The 26,765-nt window shown below is 34.3% G+C and overlaps 1 protein-coding gene across 1 annotated transcript; it reads left to right on the top strand.

Annotated features, from left to right (window-relative positions):
* Positions 1 to 8,569: 8,569 nt before the first annotated feature.
* Positions 8,570 to 26,004, top strand: LOC138706673 (ER lumen protein-retaining receptor). Its single transcript, XM_069836231.1, has 5 exons — positions 8,570 to 8,736; positions 9,112 to 9,301; positions 17,466 to 17,535; positions 21,537 to 21,789; positions 25,494 to 26,004. Exons 1-5 carry the CDS (start codon positions 8,646 to 8,648, stop codon positions 25,526 to 25,528), a joined length of 639 nt encoding a protein of 212 aa, XP_069692332.1. The 5' UTR covers positions 8,570 to 8,645; the 3' UTR covers positions 25,529 to 26,004.
* The last annotated feature ends 761 nt before the right edge of the window (positions 26,005 to 26,765 follow it).

Consider the following 26,765-nt stretch of genomic DNA (forward strand, 5'->3'; position numbering starts at 1 on the left):
TTAAGACATAAGAAAAAAATAGAACCAATTATAATTTAAATTGAATGTACGCCATAAAGATGCTGACGAAATATCGCTACAGAAAATTTTATAATAGTGGTGATGATGGCATCTTGAAGTCTCTCGTCAGCTTGTATTTTTCCCTCCACTTCACAAAGGCTTTCGGAATGATGCCTCTCGCTCCAAAGAAGAGACCGGTAACTGTGATTTTTTTCAATTTGTATTTCGCTGATAGGTACTGAATCGTGGGCTCGTAGATTTTCTTTTTCTCTTCGTTCACTTCAGATGGTTGAGTGGCTGAGATTTCAAATCTGATCGTAGGATCAATTATTTCAGCTGTCTGTCTATAGATTGTGTGAAGAAAAAATGTATACGAATCTCAAAGGAATATAATATTATCGATTAAATTTACTTACTTACATAATCATACAAAATATTTTTGCTACATTGTATTATTTTCTTATTCTTACTGCTTTTAAATACGCAAATATTTAATGTATTTTCAGACTTATATTTTTAAGTTAAATCTCTTACATTTGTGACCTATTATAGAATGCTACTGAATATAAGAACCCAGTGTTGTAAATTTTGTTGATACATTGTGAAATGCAATTAATGAATGACATCGTCGTCGTTCTTACAATAACTCCTATGTGCAAAATATAAAATTTTTCAGTAGGAAGAAAAAACATATTTATTCGTCCTATGGCAGCCGTACATAGGAGAGTGCGAATTCTTACATTTTCGAAACAAAGAAATATAATTACATATAGGAGATTTTATTATTTGCTCTATCACTATTTAAGTTATTTAATAGAGAAAAAATCTGAAAATCGATAAATATGTCACATAGGAGTTATTGCGGGAACAACAACGACATATTGCATTGTATTAAACACGATTCTTAAATTTATGTAGCTACAAATTTTAAAAAATGTAATAAGGATACACAGAGGTAAAAAGAAATTATATTCTTCCATTTTTTATCATTAAAAATACCTCTCCGCCAACTTTTCATGCCTATAGAGCTGTCCAATCACCTGTTAGAGCTGGAAGAAACTGCATGTGTTTACTTTCTTCAACATAGAGTGAATGGTAACCTCTGCACCCAAATGAAACTGGTAATAGATCATAAGGAACGATTTGAAAAATGTAAATAAGTTTTTTTCTCTAACATCCAGCATTTTAGACGAAATCTTTATGTTTCTATGAAGCATTTGATAACATCACGGCTGCGTGGCCTGCACTCCTTACCTTCCCCTCCCCCTCTGCTGTACTCAGTCAGTAACACATGACGTGCGCTGCACTGCAAGATTTATTTCAACAATTTTCACTATTATTCAATTTAAATTCATGGCTGAAAGGTTTAATTTGCAAAAAAAGATTCAAGATATTAACTATTCAGATTATTTTTACCTATTTGCTTGTATGGCAATCAGCCATTTCTTTGGGGCCATTACCACAATAGAGTGCTGCAAACTATATTTTTTTATACATCTTGATTACACAACTTTTAACACTATATCACTTCGGAAAATTTAACACATGAAAGCGACATAATATATATATATATATAATTAATTAATTTAATTTCTTCCTGTAACCACTACAGGTTGCCGTCGACAAAGAGTACCATGATACAATAGAGTAAAAGCCTTGAGGCTTAGCGATAAATTGTTGTTAGAGTGAAAAATAAACAATTTGAATTATATTGAAACACATGATGTTAAACGAAGTAACGTCAAGGAGATGCGAATTAGTCATGGTCCATATGTATGATGCCTGAAAATAGCTATTGAGCTTTTGAGTGCTGCAATATTTTCCTACTTAATGATGCTTCATCAAAGGAAAAACTTAATAAAAGTTTTGTTATGTTTAACATGTAGAATCACCTCTTAAATTTTGGTGCAGAGGTTACCTCCACCCTGTATCGTTCCAAACTTTTTTTTTATATATATATTTTCATGTACTAAAAATGCTAGTCTTCCTCCAAATATTATACTAGATCTTTTTTGTTGTTTCTTTATGTTGTTGAATATATGTTTTATAACATTTACTATCAAGACTTTCTTTATATCTCACATTTTATACACATACATACATGTTAGCCTCGGTAGCACAGTTGGTATAGTGCTGGCCTTCTGTGTTCAAGGCTGGGGTTTGATCCTGGCCCATTCTGATGGCATTAAGTGTGCTTAAATGTGATAGGCTCATGTCAATAGATTTACTGACATGTAAAAGAACTCCTGCGGGACAAAATTCCAGCACACCAGCGATGCTGATATAACCTCGGCAGTTGTGAGCGTCGTTAAATAAACCATAATTTTTTTATATATACATACACACATATAATTGCAATTTATTTTGTCAATTTATATATTCGACTGCAATGATTTTTTTTTTTTTTTTTTTTTTTTTTTCTTTTTTGAGTATATGGAATGAAAACCCCTGACAGCAAGCTTTGTTTCTGAGAATGTGACAGGTATATAGATCAAATTTGAGACTAACATTTTTAAATTTGTGGGAAAAGTAGCGAATTTTAAAAATTCCATTTAAATTTACAAAAATATTAATAATCGACAAATTTCTTAACTAAATTAGATGGAACTCTGTACAGAGACTATTTATATACCGGTACAGAATTATGTTGTTTTTCAATGGTCACTTTTGGGTCATTTAACCCATTTTGCTTTTATATATGTATGCAGAATTATAACTGTACACATGTTCAGGTTTCTAGTTTCAATAATTTAGAAAATTGAAATTTCTCCTTATTGTATGCTTAAATGCAGTTACATAAATTGATGGAGCTGTAAATTTGTAAGAATGTATGCTATGTTTGTACTGTATAGCGAGATGCTTTTCATATGATCTATGAATCTCATGATTATTGTTGTAAGCACTTCAATAAGTTTCATCAGAAGGCTGCAGTCAGTTAAAACTGAAATTGCTAGACTTTCGGATCATTAAACTAAGTTGTTTTCAGTCGTTATTAAATGTAGAGTACTCAATATATAGTCTACAAGGAAAAATTAACACCGAAGTTCCCTACTTATTTTTCTTCTGTTTCGACGTGACAAAAACTAAGAGGAACTAAAATTCAAAATAGCTGAGCACAGTATGAGACACAGTAAATTTTCCTTTAAAACAAAGTTACAGGCAATGATTGTTTATAACTAGAACTGTAAAAACTAAACATAATCAACAAAGAGGCAGTGAATATCTTTAAACTACTTTCACTGTAAGTGTTATACTGTATAATGAATTACTCTTCTCTCATTATGAGGGAAAAATCAAGAAATATGTATTTTTCAAAGAGTTGTATTCTATATAACTATGTATTGCACAGTGTGCTTTTGGTGAAATGATCTACAAACACCTCTTATTTGCTGCGTGTATTAGTGTGAAATATTAGCAAATGCTAAAATTGTACATAGCATAGAAGAGATATCGAGATGTAAAAGAAATATCAAATGATATTATTGTTGTATGGCAAGGGCAGTAATTGTGAATGCTATAGTACTATGTTTTTTATGTATACAATATGTGTTTAAATAAAATGTATTTAAATACAAAAGTGTATTTTATTGTAAATTTTCAATTAACAAAGAAAACCTGTAATGAAATATATTTTCAACAAGCAATTTTATAAAGACAGACATGATCACACGTTTGTTTTTGAACAAACAAATTGCATTATCTATACTAATAATAAATCTGTAGCCGAAATTTTTCTGGTAATTTTCGATTTTCCAAAAATAATTGGTCCTAACATATATAATTAACCACCCTGAAACCAAAAATCGCATTTTTGAAATTTCTGTTTGTATGTCTGTCTGTATGTTTGTTACCTTTTCACGCGATAATGGCTGAACCAATTTATATGAAAATTGGAATATAAATTAAGTTCGTTGTAATTTAGATTTTAGGCTATATGGCATTCAAAATACTTTATTTAAAAGGGGGGTTATAAGGGGGCCTGAATTAAATAAATCGAAATATCTCGCTTATTATTGATTTCTGTGAAAAATGTTATATAACAAAAGTTTCTTTAAAAATGATTTCCGATAAGTTTTATTCTTTACAGAATTTTGATAGGACTGATATTTAATGAGATAAATGAGTTTTAAAATTAAAATAACCCCATCTAAGACGGTGCAATGAATTAAGAACAAAAGACTTCGTCTATAAGGGGCCTTGGACAACAACAATCGAAACAGGGGCCTTGGACATCAACAATCGAAAGCTATTAAACGTAGCCTACAGAGAATGTTTCTGTTTGTATGAAGTCATATCAGAAGCTAAATTAACCGATTTGTATAATTAATTATTATTTCACCATTGGAAAGTGTATTTCTCTAGATGGACATAATGCTATAATGTTATTACAGTAACGTCTGAGTAAATCGAGGACAGGTAAGATTAAAATAGCTTTTTATGCACAGAAAATTCGATAGACTATTTTGTACATTCGTTTTCTGTATTTCTTAAAATAATATTTATGTACACTCATTTTAATATCAGAGAATTAACGAACAACGAGAGTGTATTGATTTAGTATGCAGTAATAATACGTTAGTTTAGCAAACCATTATTTTATAATTCAAATTTTAACTATGCTCAATTGAATCGTGTTAAAATACATAAAATATATATATGCAATAAATGCAATGCAAAAAAAAAAATGGGTAATGAGCGAAGCAGATTATCTTGCGCTGTTGTAAAAGTTGTTCCCTGGATCAAACGTCCTATTTTAATTATGTAATTACTTTATATTTATTTCTAACAGGTGCAGCGGAGCGCATGGGTACGTCTAGTTTATCATAAATTACTATTCATCTTGATTACACACTTTTTTTTTTCGTAGTTGGTCACTCTATAGCATCTATTAGATGCTTTATGGTTGTACTAACAGATGGAGTTACTTGTCAACAATGTGACGCTGAAATGTGTGTACAGACACATCCTAATCCACTTATTAAACCATAATTACACATAGCATTCAGTGAACGATCAAGTAATGTTAACTTTTCTGCATAAATCATTGACTCTGAAAGTTTACCTACATATCCAGCTTACCAGTCTCCATCTCTGATGGAGAAGATGGTCACACTTCAATTACGTACTCATGATATACTAAGCAATATTCTGGTTAAGGCAAGGATCCATGTGACCTGGAACTTGTAATGACATGTGTCTTTATTGACACCACGAAATCTACTAGTAATAAATCTGTAGCCGAAATTTTTCTGGTAATTTTCGATTTTCCAAAAATAATTGGTCCTAACATATATAATTAACCACCCTGAAACCGAAAATCGCTTTTTTGAAATTTTTGTTTGTATGTCTGTCTGTATGTTTGTTACCTTTTCACGTGATAATGGCCAAACGGATTTCGTTGAAAATTAGAATATAAATTAAGTTCGTTGTAACTTAGATTTTAGGCTATATGGCATTCAAAATACATTATTTAAAAGGGGCGTTATAAGGGGGCCTGAATTAAATAAATCTCGCTTATTATTGATTTTTGTGAAAATGTTACATAACAAAAGTTTCTTTAAAAATGATTTCTGATAAGCTTTATTCCTTGAAAAATTTTGATAGGACTAATATTTAATGAGATAAATGAGTTTTAAAATTAAAATAACTGCCATCTAAGGCCGTGTAATGAATTAAAAAACAAATGACTTCGTCTATAAGGGGCCTTGGACAGTAACAATAGAAAGCTATGAAAGATAGCCTACAGATAATGTTTCTATGTTTGTATGAAGTAATATCAGAAGCTAAATTAACCGATTTGTATAATTAATTATTATTTCACCATTGGAAAGTGTAGTTTCTCTAGACGGACATAATAATGTTATTACAATAACTTCTGAGTGAATCGAGGACAGGTAAGATTAAAATAGCTTCTTATGCACAGAAAACTTGATAGGCTATTCATCGCATTTTAATTATGCAAATACAATTTAAATTAAGTAACATAATAAACGATTTATCCTTCTATCAAACACGAATGTTCCCTGGATCAAATGTCCTATTTTAATTATGTAATTACTTTATATTTATTTCTAACGGGTGCAGCGGAGCGCACGGGTACAGCTAGTAAATAAATAAATAACACGTGTGTTCAGGTTACTGCCCAGCGTCAGTCCTGATGTATTTTTATATTTGTGATGATTGGTTAATTAATATTAACCCGGCACACCCACATTCATACAAATTTCCAGACACTCAGGAAATTCCTCTAAATTACACACTTTTATGACTACAGATTTGGTATATTTGTTATAGAGGATCCAGCAGAATAATTTTCCTGGTTTGAATTGGCTGTGGTAACACAGTTGCAGTTGAGTGGTAAATATCTTTGATCAGCACAAGCCATGCCATTTCAGTTACTATCATGGCGTGGACAGGTGAATATTGCAGGGGCGTATACTGGTTAAAGGGTTTGGGCTACCGCTGACCCTATTATTACACAAAATATATCTAATAATTACTTTAATTTTAATTACTATGGTAAAACTAATAATACAAAATTATTACATTATGTTATATTATAAACTTTTTCTTTTGTAATTTCCTTGGGCTACCGCCGGTAGCCCGCAAAATACGCCCCTGGAATATTGTTGTTGAAGCATATTTAAAAAATGATTATATGATTGCAAAGCCGTGGCAATTTCGTATGCATTTTAGAGTAGTTCGACACGAAAGAATATTCCTGATAAGAATTCCATACTGTTATGGGTAAGAAATTCCAGTCAAAAGGTTCAACTTTCAAACAGAAGTCATTCAGTAGATGTCGCAACATTCGGACTCTCGAGAATATCACAGCAGCGAAGCACACTGTTACATCTCCATGACGTTCAGCGTTCAGCCATTAAACGTGTTCTGGTATTGGGAATATCTGATCGGAGTGCCAGACGAATCTTACACTTAGACGTCAAGTTCCATCTCAGAAACTTCGGGAACGTGATTGGCTCAACCACTAAGTTGCTTCGAGACCATATTGGAAAATGTTCCAGATGACGCTGTTGTGCTCAGTAATGACTAAGCTCATTTTCATTTGTCGGGCTGCATCAACAAACAAAACCTTCAGTATTGGGCCCCAGAAAACCCTCGAGAAATCCATCACTGACCTCTCCACAGTGAGTGTATTACAGTTTAGTGTGCTGTTGAAGGAGGACGCGTAGTCATCGTTTCAGATGTGTATAGCTCATGAGGACAAGCATTTGGACAATATTATCTCTAAAACAAAATCGTGTCAAAATGGCAAGCATTCTTCTGTAAGATGGTGGAATAACATTTTGAATTGGATCTATGTTGCTTGTTCCAAATCAGGGAGATCATTCTGTCGGATTCTGTACAAACAACTTCCCTGTATTAATTGAAACTATAATGGCAATTTACCTTACTTAAGACTAGCTTCGGCTTGATTTCGACTGGACAGGTAAGAATGACAAATGAATAAATGAACTAACACTTGACCAATAACAGTAAAAAAAAAAAAAATATGGTTTATTTAACGACGCTCGCAACTGCAGAGGTTATATCAGCGTCGCCAGTGTGCTGGAATTTTGTCCCGCAGGAGTTCTTTTACATGTCGGTAAATCTGCTGACATAAGCCTGTCGCATTTAAACACACTTAAATGCCATCGATCTGGGCCAGGATGGAACGCGCAACCTCAAGCACAGAAAGTCAGCGCTATACCGACTACACTACCCAGACCGACAATAAGTCAAGAGACGAAAGTTAAAGAGAGTATTTTGACCAAGTTATTATGCGCGATATGAGTTATAATGCAAAGAGAGATTGATAGGAGACATCCAGAAACATCATTGTTAAAGAACCTCAGACTAGCGATTCTCAATTCGAGATCCGCAGCCTTCTGTGATCCAGAGGGCAGTTTATGAGTGGCCGCAAACATAACATGTTATTTTATTTTTGAAATGGTAAATTTTTTAATTCTATTCTATACCTCAGGCCCGAACCATTGCCTTGTGCCTTACAAGATTATGGTTTGGACCATTTTGGACAGCCCACTATGTATCTGTGAAATGTCACTATTATTTAGTAGCTAACACAATCGCCATGGCAACAATCGGTAAGCGATCATCATCAAAAGCGAAGAATGTAGACTATTACTGATTGTATTGTTTAATTTTCCTACTTAAATTATAAAAATTAAAAAAAAAATACCTTTGAAATAAATTTACAGATATCGTACTTCTATATACGCCATAAAGGCACTTGCGAGACGCTTCCTTGGGCTCAACAAATGAATAAGATGGTGTGGACGACACCACGCTCCGACCGCCTTTACACCCTGAAAAGGCAACTGTTTAAATTTGTAACATGACTTGCGCAGTGGTATACATTCGAAGAGTACTATTATGACCTGTGAGGTCTTTCTATCCTCTCAGATTACGACACATGACAACGGTTTGTCTTCGAAATTCTAACATCAGTGTTGGCCATGACAAAGTGTTATGAGTATGACATCTTGTGGACACAGGATTAATCATTTCCATGGCCTTCACAATTTTATCTTCCGATAAGTTGTAGATATCCGACGTGCTGCCATCTGCGGACAAAGCCACGTCACATTTGAGGGTGTTGTGTACGCAAATAATTTACTTTTGAAATGAATATATTTCGGCTTCTTGGGGATTTATCCCATCTCTTGGCTATCGTAGTTCTATTACTGAAAATATGGAAAACACGATCATGTGCAGGTAATTACACATTGATGTTTATACAGCGTAAGAGTTCGATATTCTGCAGCCGGCAGAGCATGAGTGATACTTCAGCTAGCCTACTGTATTCGTTACACCCCATTTAAAATATATACTTATGATGTTGATAGCTGAATGAGAATATGTTTATGTTATGTACATCAATTTTGTTCCATGATATATTACGCTAACTCATTACTAAATGTGTAAATACTTATTTATTTCCTACGCTGTAAGGTCACTGACACTGTTTGAATTATAACTTACAGACGTATGCACTTTAATATTCGGTGTAATTGCGTGTAAATAACATGCTACACATTCCACGATGCCCATGTAACTTATTATTTTGCTTTAAAATTAATTTGTTCTCAGGTATATCAGGAAAATCGCAAATACTATTTGCAGTGGTATATACAACACGATACCTGGATCTTCTTACTTCATTCGTGTCGGCTTACAACACGATTATGAAAGTCATATTCATTGGAGCATCATACGCGACCCTCTACTTGATGTACATCAAATTCAAGGCAACTTACGATCAGAATCACGACACATTCCGGTAAGAAAACTTTGCCACTCGAATTCTTCTAATCTTATACCTCCTTTATAGTCATATTTGTTTGTCAGAAGGTAAGAATGCTACTCAAACTAATACATGCTAGAATCTGATGTCTTACTGCCGGTATTTCGAGTGGCATGTGCCTCAAATAAACAAAATATGCATCTTACGTGTACACTAATCGTGAAACATGACGTAATGGTACATTTAACCGTGGGAACGGCCCGATAGGCTTACTTAATTTAGTTAACCCCTAATTGGACAGGGTCGTTTTGAACGTTTTGGCAACTATAAAATTTCTGCTCTCACCTGGGTTTGAACCAGGGACCTTCCACTTCACAGCCAGTTGCTCTACCATCTGAGCTACCGAGCCGATATTTGGTTTATATACGTATATAATAATAGTCGAAATCGAAGGCTACGAATATTTTATATTTTGAATTCTTATAGGAAGTTAGTAAAGCAAGTATGTCTCTTGCATTAAAAAAAAAAAAAACACAAAAGCTATTCCGAGACGATGGTTTGATCATATGCATACTGTGATAGTGAAGCAGTGGAGATCTGAAATGAAATTGATAAGGGAAACAGAACTTTCGAGATAGTAACGAAATTTGACAGGGGATTTAAGGAAAAGTGAATTATTGCGTGAAATGTCTGTATACTCGAAATAAAGTAATTAGATGTGTACTCTTCATTATAGTGTATTTTATTCGATATGAGCCACATTAATTACATAGAGAATGGAGACGAACCACATAGAAAACCACTTAGGCCTACACTTGTTTCCATGGTAGGTACCACCACACCACGAGTGATGTCAGAGTAAAGTTTTTATGTCAGAACATTAAAAGTTTTTCTCCTTTGCATCTTGAATATAGACGTTTCCCGCCAAAATTTCTGGTCAAAGAATCAAACACCCAGTCCATTTAGTGAGAATTAATCAACCAAATGAAAACTACGGACTACTCCACCTACTGAATTCCCGGAATGTATAGCCTAAAGTTAAACTCGCTTTTAATTTCGTTTTTTAGTTTTTTTGCCACATCTTTAGCCGTCAACTGCTAGAACATGCCACCTAATATGAACAAATCGAACGAACATGATATTTGTGGCCATTTAGTTATTGGTATGTTTACTATTGCATGTTGCTATTCATACAGCTATGTAATTAGAGGTTAGGTTGGTTTAGTGTAGGTTAGTTAGTGCTTAAGTTAGTGCTTAGTGACTTAATATTCATCGTAAATATATATCATTTTTTTTTACTTGATTATTTAACGACGCTGTATCAACTACGAGGTTATTTAGCGTCGATGGAATTGGTGATAGCGAGATAAGGCCGATGATTCGCCATAGATTACCTGACATTTGCCTTACGGTAGGGGAAAACCTCGGAAAAAACCCAACCAGGTAATCAGCCCAAGCGGGAATCGAACCCGCGCCCGAGTGCAACTCCGGATCGGCAGGCAAGTGCCTTAACCGACCGAGCTACGCCGGTGGTTCATATATGTCATTCTTTCATTTCTGTTTAAATCCTTGGTGAAACTAGGAGTTTCACTTTGCACCCATACAGAAGAAAGAAACATTCTTAAATCATTGAAAATAACCCAAAATTGCAGCACATCACTCTAAAGACAAGATGTGACGAAGCTATAAGCCTACCCCCCCCCCCCCCCCAGGGACCTCCATTTCTTTAAATGCCCCACCAATGATTTTCTCTGACAATTTCACATGCAGTGAACCCAGTGGTAAAACCATGATGTTGCACTACTTGGTAAAGTACTCTTTTCTTTGGTTCAGGGTAAATCTATCAGTGTACCTGTTTACCAAAAAGCGTATATGCAAGGCATACCAAAAGCCTGAACAAACCAAACCCAACCTGTCACTGAAAACTCGCTATTTACATATCTGCCAAAAAGCCATATGAAAGGCATACTAGAACCTTGAAAAACCTAACCTAACCTGTCACTCATCCTCGACCTTACGAAAACTCGTATATATTTATTTTTCCAGATATTAGCGGTACTGTGATATGCATTTCTAGAGACACCTGCTAGATATAGTTACAACTATATTTTCCACTAGTGCTCAATACAGTTTCTATGTAGTGCATTACTACCAAATTCAATCCTGAAGTTTCACTATATTGACACAACATCCCCTGATGCAACACACATGAAGTTTTGGGCTATCAGAATTACTGTGTTGAAATGTTTTCATTGTTAGTAAAAAAACTTAAGTATCAATAAATTCATATTCAAAATCTATGTAGGTTTTGTTTTAATGTTATTCCATAGCAACGAGTATTGCCATTTGTTGAATTAAAATACTATCACTTCAAATCTGGACATGTTATACATCTTTGGATTCAGAATTTAGAGAGAAGCGAAAATATGTACTAATATACAGAATGTTCCATTTGAAATAAGTCGGGATAAAACCGGAAATGGTATTTAAATAACACTTGCAAATGTTTGCGTATTTTATATCACTTAAACACTTCCCTAAGTGTCACGTAAATGGTAGCATAACTGTAAAATATATTTGGAGTCTATCAGAATCCAGTTACATCCAGTATAGGCCTGTACCATTATTTTTGTGGTATCGCTTATTTAATTTCATTAGTTTGTTTAATTAATAATTTATGGGCTTGGTTAAATTGTTCAGTTTTATTAGAAATTTGCTGTTATTTGTCCAGATTCATACTTTTTACTATACTTGTTTTTTTTAAAGATGGGACATGACAGGAGCGTTGTGATCAGAAAAACAACTGAATGTCACATAGCGTGGTAGGGCTGTTGCTATAGTAACAACGGTTGAGTTGCCAAACTTACAGTTCGCATGTGGCGAGTGCTTAATAGCTCTCTTGGCGACATTTATTGTGCACACAATGTTAGCATTGGTACATTTCGTCTTTGATTCTCTGTCGATTTTTGTATTGTTTTCTTACCTTCGCATCAATTGTCAATGAATGTTTTAACGTCAGCCATCTTAACGACAATTGCTACCTTCCATCAGCTGGCAGTGTGGTAGCCCATATTGGCAACATGGCACTGTAGTTCCAAGCTCGGCTGCTTAACTGTCATGTCCCATCTTTCAAAAAAACAATAATAGGCCTATATTAAAAAATTTAGATTTTTTTTTTTTTTAAGATCTTGTGGTATACTAAAATGTTATTAGCCTGACGTTTTTTCAGTAAATAAATAATAGGCCCTAGTCTAATTTTTGCAACAACTTTTTAAGTTTTCTGCATTATTATTCAAACAATGTTAGTAATTTTATCTTGAAATTTGTTTAGGTTTACATAATTATTATTGAAAATGTCATTTTTAAACAAAAGAAAACCGTACATAAATATCATTTATTCAAACTTTTCAACAATGTTTTCCATTGATTTAATTCGTGTTGAAATGTTATGTTTTATTTAACGACGCTCGCAACTGCAGAGGTTATATCAGCGTCGCCGGTGTGCCGGAATTTTGTCCCGCAGGAGTTCTTTTACATGCCAGTAAATCTACTGACATGAGCCTGTCACATTTAAGCACACTTAAATGCCATCGACCTGACCCGGGATCGAACCCGCAACCTTGGGCATAGAAGGCCAGCGCTGTACCAACTTGCCAACCAGGTCGACCTTCGTGTTGAACACAATGTAAAAAAGCATAGGCATGAAAAGGGTTTTAAGATATTCTCATACAGTTCGGTTAGTTGTCCTATGTTAGAAGTCTATCATGCTTGTCATTAGATTTGAGGTTTGGTGGTTCAAACCAGGCTGTGGGCAGTGTATGGTATTTTTAAGAGCAGTAAAATACGTTGGAAGAAAAGTAAAGTTGGGAGTACTGAATCCTATATTCATGACACACAAGACAATACAGTCCCTGAATGAAAGGGCTCTAGGCAGAAATTTACTGTCAGTTTCTCTGCAAAATTTACCAGTCATTGCCCTCGTTTATCGTCCTATCTTTGAGGGCACTGAATTAAACACTACTAGGGTAGCGAAAAGGTCTAGAAGATAACATAAATAAATATTTATTACTATGAATGTATAGTAATATGTAAAGAGAGAATTACTCCCACTTGTAAATAACCGACGGACTAATTAGTTACGACAGTTGAGAAATAAGTAAATTGATTAATTACTCATTATCACTTGCAGAGCAAAGGTCAGTCAATGTTCAATGAGTGGAGGGTGATTACAATCTAATAGTATGCAAGAGGTTATGACGATGTGAACTGAAACTTGACCTCCATTAGGTATTGTACACGCGATAACAACGAGAGAGAGAGAGTGGGCATGGTAGGAAGTAGGTCGTAGCCTTTGCAGATATGATCAGTGTTTTTAGTAAATGGTTATACTCAATAAGTAAGACAAGTTTTAAAATTATTAAAAGTTGTTACTGTATCTCGACTTAGAAGTCTGACACGTTTTACTATGACAACAAACAAAATTTGCTAACACAATCTCAAGGGAAAAAATGGAACTCTCTGTATCATAATCCACAGTTAATTCCCGATTTACCACGAAAATCGTCTGTAGCTGCATTTAGATTGGCAACAGAGCATGATTGTTTGGCCAAACATCTGCATAGAATTGGAATATATCAGTCCCCTAACTGCCCATTGTGCAACTCAAACCAAGAAATGGATTCGGAACACCTCAAAATCTGTGCTTCAGTGGCTGACCATGATAATATCTTTGAAAAATATTGGAGTGCAAGAGGTCAAATTATTTTATTTTCAAACGCCTGGCATTAGAAAACAACAACAACGTTTTTAGAACTCAAGAAGCAATTAACATCTAATAAAACGGTAATCTGAAATGTTCTCTGACCCAATATGATACAGTATCAGAACTTAGAGGTAAGATGTTGTAGGTTAGTTTAGACACAATTGCTTGGCAACCAGTCTGCCCTTAACCTGTTGTAGCTAAAAGCAAAAATATAAAATTTTTTAATATCTTCATGATCAGACATTTTGGACAAAAACTGGGTAAATTATAACACAACGCGGAATTTTCATGTTTTTTTTTCTCCCTTTGTGCAGCAAACTATTTTATTTAACTAGTAAGCAAAGTGAGTGCAATTAAAAAATATACAACAAAAAGTATTTCTAGCCACTACCGTAAGAGCCAGACTCGTGTACGGTCTTAGCCAATAATAAAGGGTGCGGCAAAACATCCTCCCTAATTTAAAGTTTAAATAAAGAACAGATGGATCAAAATAAGGAAACTGTATTAATATGAATTGTATCTAAACAGTGGGAAATTTAGGTTTACATGCGTTGCCATAGCGATATCAAATGACATGCGCAAAACAACAAGAATTGAATAGGACATGAATACACAGAATTAACATTCAATTAGTGCAAATTATAATCTGTAACGAATTCCCACTATGCCGTGGACGGGTGAAGAACGTGCTTACACTGTGGTATCGTTTCTGGTAAGTGGTAATTCCGTTGTTGCTGCTCAGATGTTTCCCGGACGCTTAATTTCTTCATGTGGCGACGTCCCCTGGCCAGCACGATCACAAGACCTTGCACCCTGCGATTTTTTTCTATGGGAGCATCTTAAGGCTGAGGTGTTCAAACATCGGCCGAGGACTTTGCCAGACCTAAGAAATGCAATACAGGAAGAAATTGGTCTTATTCCTCACGAAATGCTAGTTACAGTGATTCAGAATTTCCGAAGTCACATTCAATAATGCATTGATAGTGAAGGACACTACTTGAGAGATACGTTATTCAAAAAATGAAAACTTCTCACTGTTAAGATACCATTCATATTAATAAAGTTTCCTTATTTTGATCTATCTGTCTTTTATTTAAACTTTAAATTAGGGAGGATGTTTTGCCACATCCTTTATAACATAAAATTTACAAAGGCAGTTTATTAAATGCACTAGGCTAATTAACTTAATTCAGACTGGTAACTAACACACAAGAGAAAAAAGAGAGAAAAAATATATTTAATATAAATTGACAATTTGACAGAAGCCACTGACATTCAACAGAAACATGAATATAGTGGACAGAAATAAAAAGGTGAAAAAGAACACACATTTGTTAATATTATGTATTATGAATAAGTTAATTTTATAAATTTCTTTTTTAAAAGGTTCAATTTTAAAATATTTTAAATTTGGAAAATGATTTGTAATTTTATTATAAAGTTTTGGGCCGAAACTAACACCATGTTTAAGTATTGAACTTGTATGACATTTAGACTCAATCAATGGGAAAATAGACTTTTGTCTTCGAGTATGATATTCATCAGGTTCATCATGGAAAGAGAGCCATTTATGAACCTTGTATTCCCTGCTTTAGTGCTAAGTATAACATCCCTGTCTTCAATTGGTCAGTGACAGGTTTATTTTTTGGTGCTCGGAGTTCTTTACCAAAATTTACATATAATTTTTTAAAACAATTATCAATATCATCTTTTGAAATTTAAAAAAAATCATCTCGCAAATTCTTAAAGATTCCCTGCAGATTATACAATTTCATTTATACCACTCAGAAGGCCTTAATTAAGGATATGCTAATTTTAAACAAAATCTTTTATTTATTTATAAGTATAATTTTAAAGTCAACTTCTAAGGTTTTATTTTATAATTAATAATCAGTGGTTACATTTTATTTTTATAACAATACTCATATTTAATTAATTATATTTTTATTTGCTGTTAATTTCCGGATCCTCATGGTCATCCTTAATTAAGAGCGGACGATTTATTTCTCTCTCTCTTATTTGATTTCTGTGGTAATAAGTTAGTAAACTATATTTATAAATTTCTTCAATAGTTAATACTTTAAAATCTGTATAAATTAAATTTGCTGAGTAATCCATATTTTTGGTGAGACAAATTTTTATTAATCTTCTGTGTAATAAAATTAATGATTTTACTAAAACTAAAAATAATATTCTCAATGTCTCCTTAGTCACAAAATTTCCAAGTATTATGAATTTATAAATTGTCTTTCTTATACTTGTACACATGAAATCAGTTTGTTTATCCCAACGTAAATGCAGATCTGTAATAATAATAATAATAATAATAATAATAATAATAATAATAATAATAATTCCAAAATATTTCACTTGTGTAAAACGTGTTATTAGATGTGGGCAATTACAATAATTATTTGTTAATTCATTACATGAAGTATTGTGTTCATGGAAATAAAAACTCTTGTCATGGATAGGAAACCCATCCAAGTCTGCAGAGCCTTGAATCACAGTGAAGAAGACTAGTGGAAGCATATCTTTGTCTAGAAATAACTCTCGTATACAGGGTGTTAAAAATAACGTTTACAACGCTTCAGGGATGATAGAGGAGGTAAAAACAAACATATTTTGTAAGTGACAAAACTTTGGCAGATGCGCCATTTATTGTGTACGTAAGTGTTAGTATAATCCATAAGGAACGAGACCAATTGTCGTTTTAGAGATGGTGTTCAAACTGCCGTCCATTGAAGGCATTGCACAACTGGTACCTTCGTACTATGGAGTGTCTGCAACGCTCAAAAAGGCCAACATTGTCTCTAATAACATGTGCAGCTTCAACAACGAGAGCAACTAAGTCTTCCGCCATATCGATCAGTGTCTCATACACAAGACGTTTCATGTCTCCCCACAAAAAAAAAAATTCCAGTGGGGTTAAGTCCGGTGATCGAGGTGGCCACGGTACCGGTAGGACTTCGCATAGAAAAACATAAGCCCTAGTAGAACGCAACTGTACTTACGTGTCATAGCAAGTCTTTGTTGACACCGTGATGACCCTTTTAACTTGTTGCAGACACAGCAGTACAAACAGAACTAACCAGTGTGTGTTGTGACGGATGTCAAGCCATTTACCTTTCAGGCCATCTAGTGGCAAAACGGCGCATCTGCTAAAATTTTGTCACTTAAAAATGATGTTTGTTTTTACCTTCTCTATCATCCCTGAAACGTTGTAAACGTTATTTTTTAACACCCTGTATGTGCTTGAGTATTATAATTACATTGGATGAGTGGGCACTGCATAAATGTAACTGGGTACACAGCACAGTCATATTGCTGTATGTTTAGGATCTGACAGTGCAACTTCTGAGATGATATACATTTTCACTATTTAATTCATAACTAGGAAGGAGAGCCAACATGTAATGTATGTTGTATCACTTGCAGGATTGAGTTTCTGATCATTCCAGCTGTGGCACTTGCTCTTCTCATCAACCACGAGTTCACAGTCTTGGAGGTAAGATTTTAGACGGTTATTAACTCTTTATTGTGAGAGCCTTTTTTATATTAAAATAAATTAGAATTAATAAAAATGCCTTAGATATAATACGGTGTATATTTGACCAGCCTCATGGTCTAGTGGTCAGAGCTTCTGGCTATAGTTCATGAGGTCCCGGGTTCGATTCCCGGTTAGAGCACAGGAATTTTTCCTTAAAGGGGTGTGTTCGTCCATGGTCTGGAATTTAGGTTAAGTTTAGATTTAAGACCTCTCCTGGCACCACATTATCATAATCATCCTATCACATCATCGGGGTAATGTAACTCCGCCTTCCAGGTGCCCCAACCTCAGAAGTGGGTTACAACTAAGCCACAGCCGGGAGAGAAGACCAGAAATGTCGAAAAGACAACCTGGTGGCATTGGATAAAAAAAATATATATATATTTGACATGCATTTGTGCATAATGTAAACACAAATGTGGTGAACTCATCTGTATAAATACGTCACGTGATTGGATGAAAGAAACATACATGTGCTTGACATACTGGTAAATGATTTGTACACAAGTTTGTTCAAGGTTGAACAATAACAGTTGTGGTAGAGCTACATAATAGTCAACGAGAAGTACAGTGAAACTTCCCAATAGCGGACACTGCTGGAGAAAAATTAAATGTCCGTTATTGAGAAGTGTCCGCTATTTAGGAAATCGTTAGTATGTATACAGTGCATTAACATTTCTCATACATATTCAACACTATATTTTACAGTACAGTACAGTAGACAGTGAGATTGTTTACAGTATTCATCCAGAGAGAAATCGTACCAGTAAATGTTTTGTAAATGAAATAAACATCAGTCACTGTACCACTTCACCTTACACAAAGAAATCTAGAATTGCATTCTCAGTGTATGATTTTAAAATAACATTGTTGTTTTTCAAAATTTCATTAACCTGAGTTTTTCCCACATTAAACTTTGTGGCCAGCTCACAAACACTTAATTTCTCCTTCTCACTATGCTTTACAATATCCACTTTCTCTCTCAGTGACAATCGTTTACTTTTTTGTGACTTTTTTTACACTCTTTGTCTTTACTCTTTCGAATTCTGCACACCTCAACACCAAATTACCTTTCGTCTCGTTTCTCTTATCTATACTCTAACCACGACGTAAATACCAGATCACTTATCTGTGGCACGCTAAATATACCTCTTCATAGAACATCTTGTTATTCCTCATCTTTTACAATATCCACCTCGCGTCAATGGAATTCCTTGTCACAAAGTATTAGGGGCTGCAAGACAACAAACACCTTTAAGAACAGCTTAAAAGATAACCTTATTAGCATTTCACTCCAATCATACTGATTTAAAATATTACTGCCTACAATGTTGCTTTTTTTCTTTAGACATCATCCTGATTGTGCTGCATTTTCAAAATTGTCTCATAATAATCTCTTTCTATTATCTAATATTATTTGAAATATATTAACATTCTATGTATTTCAGCTTAATTCTGCTACACAATTTATTTCAGTGTTTAATTAATAGTTCATAGTATTTTGTTGTTTAATTCGTAAATAACTCTTGTATACATGTAACTCTCATCTAAATCAAAATGTTGAATTCTTTGTAAGTTCATGCATATGTATATACACTTTTTGCTGGTTGAGTGGAAGAGAAGGCCTTACGGCCTTAACTCTGCCAGCTAAAATAAATTATTATTATTATTATTATTATTATTATTATTATTATTATTTTTAATGTGACTGTACTTCCAAACACTCAACTTGACAAACTAAGAAAGTACGGACTGCTCACGTACAGTATCACAACTAACAACTGTGCTGCTTACCTTCAATAAAGTACAAGAACGTTCAAATGCACGATAATGATTGTTGCAAAGAATTCCGTTTAATTTACAACCGTCTTTTTCTTTCACTCTGTCCGTTATTTTGAAGTTCTAATTGTTGTTGGAGATACATTTCAGTGTCTGCCTCCGTTATTGAGAATGTCCGCTATTTGGAAGAATTTTATCATAAGGGCCAATGTTATTTTGCACGGGAATTTTAAAATGTCCGCTATTGGGAAGTGTCCGTTAAGGGAAGTTTCACTGTATTATGAAATCATGGAATATCCACACCTGCAGTGATATATTGTTATAAATTCATTTCACAGTTATAAGTGAAGTTCAGTTTGTAATGCTCTCTAATTTATTATGACTAGAACATTACACATTTAAAAACATACAAAAACATATCCTCAGCACATACTGAACACTCATCTCAATTTCTAAACACACCCCACCACAACAGGAAACCAGAAGATAGCGCGGCATCTTCACTAGGCTTTGGACAATGTAAAACAACACTTCGAAACTATTAGTCAGCCAGGTACTTAAAAATTAACACAGTAAAGAAGTTGAAAAGTTAATCGGTGAAAAATATTAAAATCTGCAGTAATATACTGAATTAGATGATGGCACCACCCTTAAGAGAATTGTGACTTTGATTATTTTTCCTATGTACTTTTCATTTGTTTAAAATACATGAAGATTTCAAGTTTTTTTTTTCTGAAGATGTTTCTGAGGGTTGCAAACCATAGAACCTAAATAATAGCCTATATAATTTTGAAACTAAAAGTAAAATTTTCGGGAATTTCACTGAAAGCAAGTAAAGAGATAGGGTTGGAAGTAAATCCCGAAAAGACTAAGTATATGATTATGTCTCGTGATGAGAATAGTGTTCGAAATGGAAATATAAAAATTGGAAATTTATCTTTTGAAGAGGTGGGGAAGTTCAAATATCTTGGAGCAACAGTAACAAATATAAATGATACTTGGGAGGAAATTAAACGCAGAATAAATATGGGAAATGCCTGTTATTATTCGGTTGTGAAGCTTTTACCATCCAGTCTGCTGTCGAAAAATGTGAAAGAATTTATAAAACAGTTATATTACCGGTTGTTTTTTATGGTTGTGAAACTTGGACTCTCACTTTGAGAGAGGAGCATAGGTTAAGGGAATTTGAGAATAAGGTGCTTAGGAAAATATTTGGGGCTAAGAGGGATGAAGTTACAGGGGAATGGAGAAAGTTACACAACACAGAATGCACGCATTGTATTCTTCACCTGACATAATTAGGAACATTAAATCCAGACGTTTGAGATGGGAGGGTATGTAGCACGTATGGGCGAATCCAGAAATGCATATAGAGTGTTAGTTGGGAGGCCGGAGGGAAAAAACCTTCAGGGAGGCCAAGACATAGTTGGGAAGATAATATTAAAATGGATTTGAGGGAGGTGGGATATGATGATAGAGAATGGATTAATCTTGCTGAGGATAGGGACCAATGGTGGGCTTATGTGAGGGCAGCAATGAACCTCCGGGTTCCTTAAAAGCCAGTAAGTAAAGTAAAATTTTGGAACATGATAATCCAATTTCTTTGTAGTCTTAATACCCATTTTTAAAACTACAAGAAATTACTTAGTGACATCAAAGTAATAACATGTAAATAGAGGAATGATAACAGCAGGGAAAAGCGAAATATTTCGAGTTTATTAATTTCAAGTCGAATGTTTCACAGCTGATGGATCACTATGTATAACATTTTAATTTAGTCCATCAAGAACAGATGTATTAATGATAATAAAAAATATTTTCCTTTTGCTAACATTGAACTTCCTGTGGAGTAACGGTCAGTGCATCTGGCCACGAAACCAGGTGGCCGGGTTCGAATTCCGGTCGGGGCAAGTTACCTGGTTGAGGTTTTTTCTGGGGTTTTCCCTCAACCCAATATGAGCAAATGCTGGGTAACTATCGGTGCTGGACCCGGGACTCATTTCACCGGCATTATCACCTTCATTTCATTCAGATGCTAAATAACCTAGATGTTGATACAGCGTCGTAAAATAACCCAATAAAAAAAAACATTGAACTTTTAAAGAGTTGGAAGAAATCTAACTAGGATAATGTGATATTACTGCCAAATTTGTTATAAAAATGTTTGGTTGTGATGACAGGTGTTGTGGACCTTTAGTATCTACCTGGAGTCAGTGGCCATCCTGCCACAGCTGTTTCTGGTGTCGAAGACGGGTGAAGCAGAAAGCATCACGTCGCATTACTTGTTTGCTCTCGGCTCATACCGTGCCCTGTACCTCCTCAACTGGATCTATCGCTATTACATTGAGAATCATTATGACCTCATCGCCATCGTAGCTGGAGTCGTACAGACTGTTCTCTACTGTGATTTCTTCTATCTTTACATTACGAAAGGTGAGTTAATTAACATTGGAGCACTGTTATCAGACTGACCAGGGCATCAGGTTTTCATATCCCAGTAGTCACTTGACCCATTCTGGGATTAACGGTAAAACGAATACTGGCAAACTTTCGAATGCTTACTGTAACAACACTATAAGCCTCAACATTCTTCTCATTCTAATGACTTGCTTTTTTCTTTTTTTGGATCTGATTCATTTTGATGATCATTCATTTGTAAAACGAAATATTTAACCAGTAACACTGAATGTAACAACTAATATGGTGATGAAGTAAAAAAAGACAACACTAATGCCATCTTTATGATATTTTCTAACAAGAACCGGGTAAGTCTGTGACTTATCCGTCTTTTACTAGAAAGACGTTGGACTAATCTGCTTTTTACAGAAACGCTATATTTTCAAACACTCGTTTCAATGACACAAATCTGGTTTTTGTAGAAACTTACGTTAATAGATACCGCTTGAAACGAAGTGAAGAGAACTGTACTATGCTCAAAATTTGAATTTTTGGATTTGTTCGGTTTTTGCTATAATTCCGTAAATTGTTATAATAGTCTATGTATACATAAAACTTTTTTTATTTCGTTACTAGTCTAGACATTCACACGTCATCAAAATTGATATCAAAATGTTTTGAACTTGATACTTTTTAATAATTATATTCTAGTTTGCCTCAGTTTTTCTTTATCCAACAAAGCCCATGATAGTCTGAAAATATTATGACATGACATAATTTCAAAACTAAGTGAATGATAACTCTTCTCGGGTTCTCAGCCAGGTGAGTTGGAGATTTGCTTCCAAGCTTTCGACGGCTAGCTCTGCCATCTTCTTCAGGAATTCTAGCTATCGAAAGCTTGGAAGCAAATCTCCAACTCACCTGGCTGAGAACCCGAGAAGAGTTATTCTACATCAAACGCCGGGAAAGCCTCAAGTCATACATAAGTGAATGATCTTTGATTGATCAGTGGATGTTGAGTCTAAACTTTCTTTCCGTCTTTTTGCTGTATTTTCTGTAGATTTTTTTGCTCTCTCTTTCTCTTTTTTTTTTACACGCCATTCTCATTCTTGCGACATAGATATTGCAGTTATTTCTCTCTTTGCTTACTTTATTTGGCCATGTATTGTGTTTCACATTTTTCTATAATAGATTTATTCACTTTTTTCTTTACTTTTCTTGTCAGAAAGTATCACACACAGAGTTAATATTTCTTTTTTCGAGGTCAGATTTCACTTATTTCAGCACCACTGAAGTAGTTCTGACCCTAACCCTGATTCTTACAAGGGAACATTTGATGATTTTTCAGTAAAGAGGACCAGAAACGTCTCTTGAAGTCTTGGTGAGCAATGCCATTGTAGAGCATGTATTCCTCACTCTCTCTTACCTCGCTGTTGCTCTACTAATTGTCGTGTCGTTGTCTCCAATAGCTTTGCAGCTGGAAAGAGACGGGAAGTGAAATAGCAATTGTCATTCTCATGCAGAATGTTTATGTGCGAACACAATGCCCTGCTATGGTGTTGTAGATTTTATGGACGTAGTAATACTAAATATGCAATATTGCTTTGGTAATTTAGTTCCGTTATGCGAGTTGCACAAGCTTTTTTTTTTTACCTAGTTTCCTGTCATGACGCTTCAAGGACAGAATTTCACAGTAAGCAGTAGTGTAGAAGAAAACTGATTAGAAACTCTGATAAAAACATTATGTTAACCTAGAGAAATGGGGCCACACTACATCAGTAAATGCTAATTTGCCACATTTATAGATACTTATTTTTATATTGAATCTTGTAGGATTTTAGTAGAAGATAATTACTCTACTTGGTTGGTGTTAGAAATATTGGACACCAAATATTTTAAAAATTTGACACGAGTTTACAATGTAAGTGTTCCTTGTATACACGAAGGGCCAAGATTATGTAGTTGTTTTATAATCGTTATTCCTCCTTGTCTTATCTTGTTGAACATTTGTTATCATGACATAAATTATTATTTATCTCGGCTAAGTAAAACAGAGAAATCATATCAGCATTATCTAAATTCTCTACCTAGTATAATCCTGTTCCTTTCATTGTGTCATGGTATGACTCGACACTTGCAATAATCAAAAGTGGTCAGTTTTATAATTTTTTTTAAATTTGACGTCATTTTCTACTCTAATTCTTTAGATTTATAATTAGGCTATTTTTTTTTTAAATCTGACTATTACACTTTTACTACGTCACACTACTTTTGACCAATAAAACGGTGCGAAAGGACGTCTTTCAACCAATCATGGCTGCTTATCGCACAATTTTATCGCATCCCTAGCATTTGTTTAATTTTATCACGTCCCTAGCATTTGTTTATTTTTATCACTACCCTAGCATTTGTTTGCCAACATTTCAAACTGCACTGGTCTGGACGTCAAAAACAGAAAATTACAAACCACTACAGTCGATGCACAGCAGTTTCAAATATGACTCGCATTGGCATTCAAGAACAAGAATTAATAAAGATCACTGGTCATAGCTATGCATCTTCCGTGAAACCCTATTTACAAATAAATGAAGAGCACCATTCGGAAATCCTGAATAAGTTGAGGAATACACCATGTAGGCCTACATCAGCGAGTTCCACTTCTTTTACGCACCACGTCCAATATAACATCAACTGAACCACCAACCACTAAAACATTCAAATTTGAAAATTGTACATTCAATAATTATTCCTTTTAAAATTATTCATGTTTATTTTTTATGTCATCCTCGTTAATTAAAACTTTTCTAACACTTGTTTATATTATTTAGGTTAAGTTATAGCTTCTGCTATATGATATTATGGATAGTCACTTATCAGAGATTGTTTAATATTAAGATTTATTGAAAATAATCTGTCAAGTGACGTTGATTACTGGGATTCGGATAATTGAAGTGGAATGCAACTGTTTTAATAAAAATAAAACTGGATCAACAAAGCCTTCTTGACTAGTAACACTGCCATCGTGATCTAGATCGAGAAGGCATTGCTAGTAATCGTCTACAGAGTTCAATGAAGATTCCATAGTTGGCACAACTGATAGCAAGACAACAGCTAACTTCGAGCATTAAAGTATATTTTATGTTCGAAAACAGCTAATCATAACACACTACTGCCATCTAGCATGCATCTAGCGTAATATTTGTAATGTTGAGATGGTACAATAATACATTTGAAGACAGTTGTATTTTCGTAAGTCAATTAATATTTTATTGTATTGGAGTACTTCGTTACTTCTAATCTTTATATACTTTCTTCTAATCGTGTAATAGTCAATTATATCCCACTCGAGTTTTGATTTTCTCTAGATAAATCTGCTCTTGTTCCACTCGCAGATTTATCGATAAAATCAAAACCTCTAGTGAGATTACTGTTGATAAGTAGTTTTCGAGAAATTAACATTTTAAAGGAACATTGCAGATTTAAAAGACCCGAGTAGATTCAAACTTCAAATTGTTCCGGGGCCGGGTATTGAAGCCGGGAGTGCACTAACACTCTAGCGCCTGAGTTACCCAGGAACTCTACCAGACCCAGGGTCAATTATTCCCTTTATATCCACATACCCGGCCCCGGAACAATTTTTCCCTTGAAATTATTCAAGCCTGATTCACAGGGAGCTTCTACCTGAAAGCGAGATTTGCGTAAGATATAATTAATGTTTTGCATATTTGACTTTGTTACAGTTCTGAAAGGAAAGAAGCTGCAACTGCCAGCTTAAAGCAGTGTGGGCGCAAGTGCTTCTGTAATTATGAGACAGAACGTGAGTGCGGAAGAAGCTCTTCATGTGTGTTTTGTATGGTTCTCTTTGAACTGTTTTTTGTGCTCAACCAGCAAACTTTTTTCTCTTTCTTGTAACTGATTTTGTTTGTATTCTGATATATTTACTCAAGTACCGCACTGGGCCTATTTAGTCACGAGATAGGAAGCCAGCATAACGAAGACCTGCTGTCATTTGCAAAGTAGGTGTTGCATTACAGACGAACGGACTCACTATAAAACGAACCTTCACTTTGCTTACGCAGGTTATCCGTTTCGTTTTTATTAACAGAAGTGAATATTGATTTGTGCTTTGTTTATGGTGAAAAGAGTTTGGAATATTAACAAAGAACTTCAACATGAATGAATTCCTTCAAATTGGAGGGGTTACTGAAGATACGCAGTCCGTGTTTACAAAACTATCACTTTCTACTTAGAGATCTTCAGAATACCATGGATGTTGCGTTTCATAGTAATCTATAAATAATTTATGTAGCTGAAAATTACAATAAATATAGTAAACAAATGACCAAATGCATCAATGTATGAAATTTAAGATTTTATTTCAGATATTTTCGTTATTATACTCTGCAATGATACGTGTATCAGTTTGAACTAAGTGTGTAAAAAAAGAAATCTCAAATTTTTATTCCACTAGAAACTATTCATTATGAAAATCCTGGAATTCGTGTTCAACTTTAATGCCAAGATTCTGAATGTTAAAAAATAACATTATGTGTGATAGACACTCTTGTGTGTGTATATATATATTTCTTTTAGTTTATCTGTGTGGGGGAGTGGGGTATAGGAGTAAATATGACTCTTACATTTTTGTTTGTGTTATGAAAGTTTGGTTAACAGGTTCACAAAAAGCAGTTCAGTGTTCTCACTTGTAAGGGAGAATTTATCATCAGACCAATGAAAAAAAAAGAGTGGATGAATGAGAATGTAATAAAAAAAATCTTCTGAAGAAAGGAATTTAAAGTGTAGCAGCGTATGGCATAATTTATAAAATAAAAGTGTATGTCATGATTTACATTGTTGTAAAATGCATGAAATAAAATAGTCATACTCTTAACACACATCATTTGTACAAGAATCATTCCTCATTAATTTTTTTTATATGTTACATATAAAATAGTACATTATGCAACGAGCCTATAATGGTAGTAATTAAGACGCGAGTATGTTTATGAAAC

Source organism: Periplaneta americana, chromosome 9 (genome assembly GCF_040183065.1).
Source record: "Periplaneta americana isolate PAMFEO1 chromosome 9, P.americana_PAMFEO1_priV1, whole genome shotgun sequence".
NCBI lineage: Eukaryota > Metazoa > Arthropoda > Insecta > Blattodea > Blattidae > Periplaneta > Periplaneta americana.

Coding starts and splice junctions, on each gene's coding strand:
- LOC138706673 (XM_069836231.1), top strand. CDS start 8,646: ATGAATATATTTCGGCTTCTTGGGGATTTATCCCATCTCTTGGCTATC. Junction 8,737..9,111: donor GAAAACACGATCATGTGCAG/GTAATTACACAT, acceptor ATTTGTTCTCAG/GTATATCAGGAAAATCGCAA. Junction 17,536..21,536: donor ACGAGTTCACAGTCTTGGAG/GTAAGATTTTAG, acceptor TTGTGATGACAG/GTGTTGTGGACCTTTAGTAT.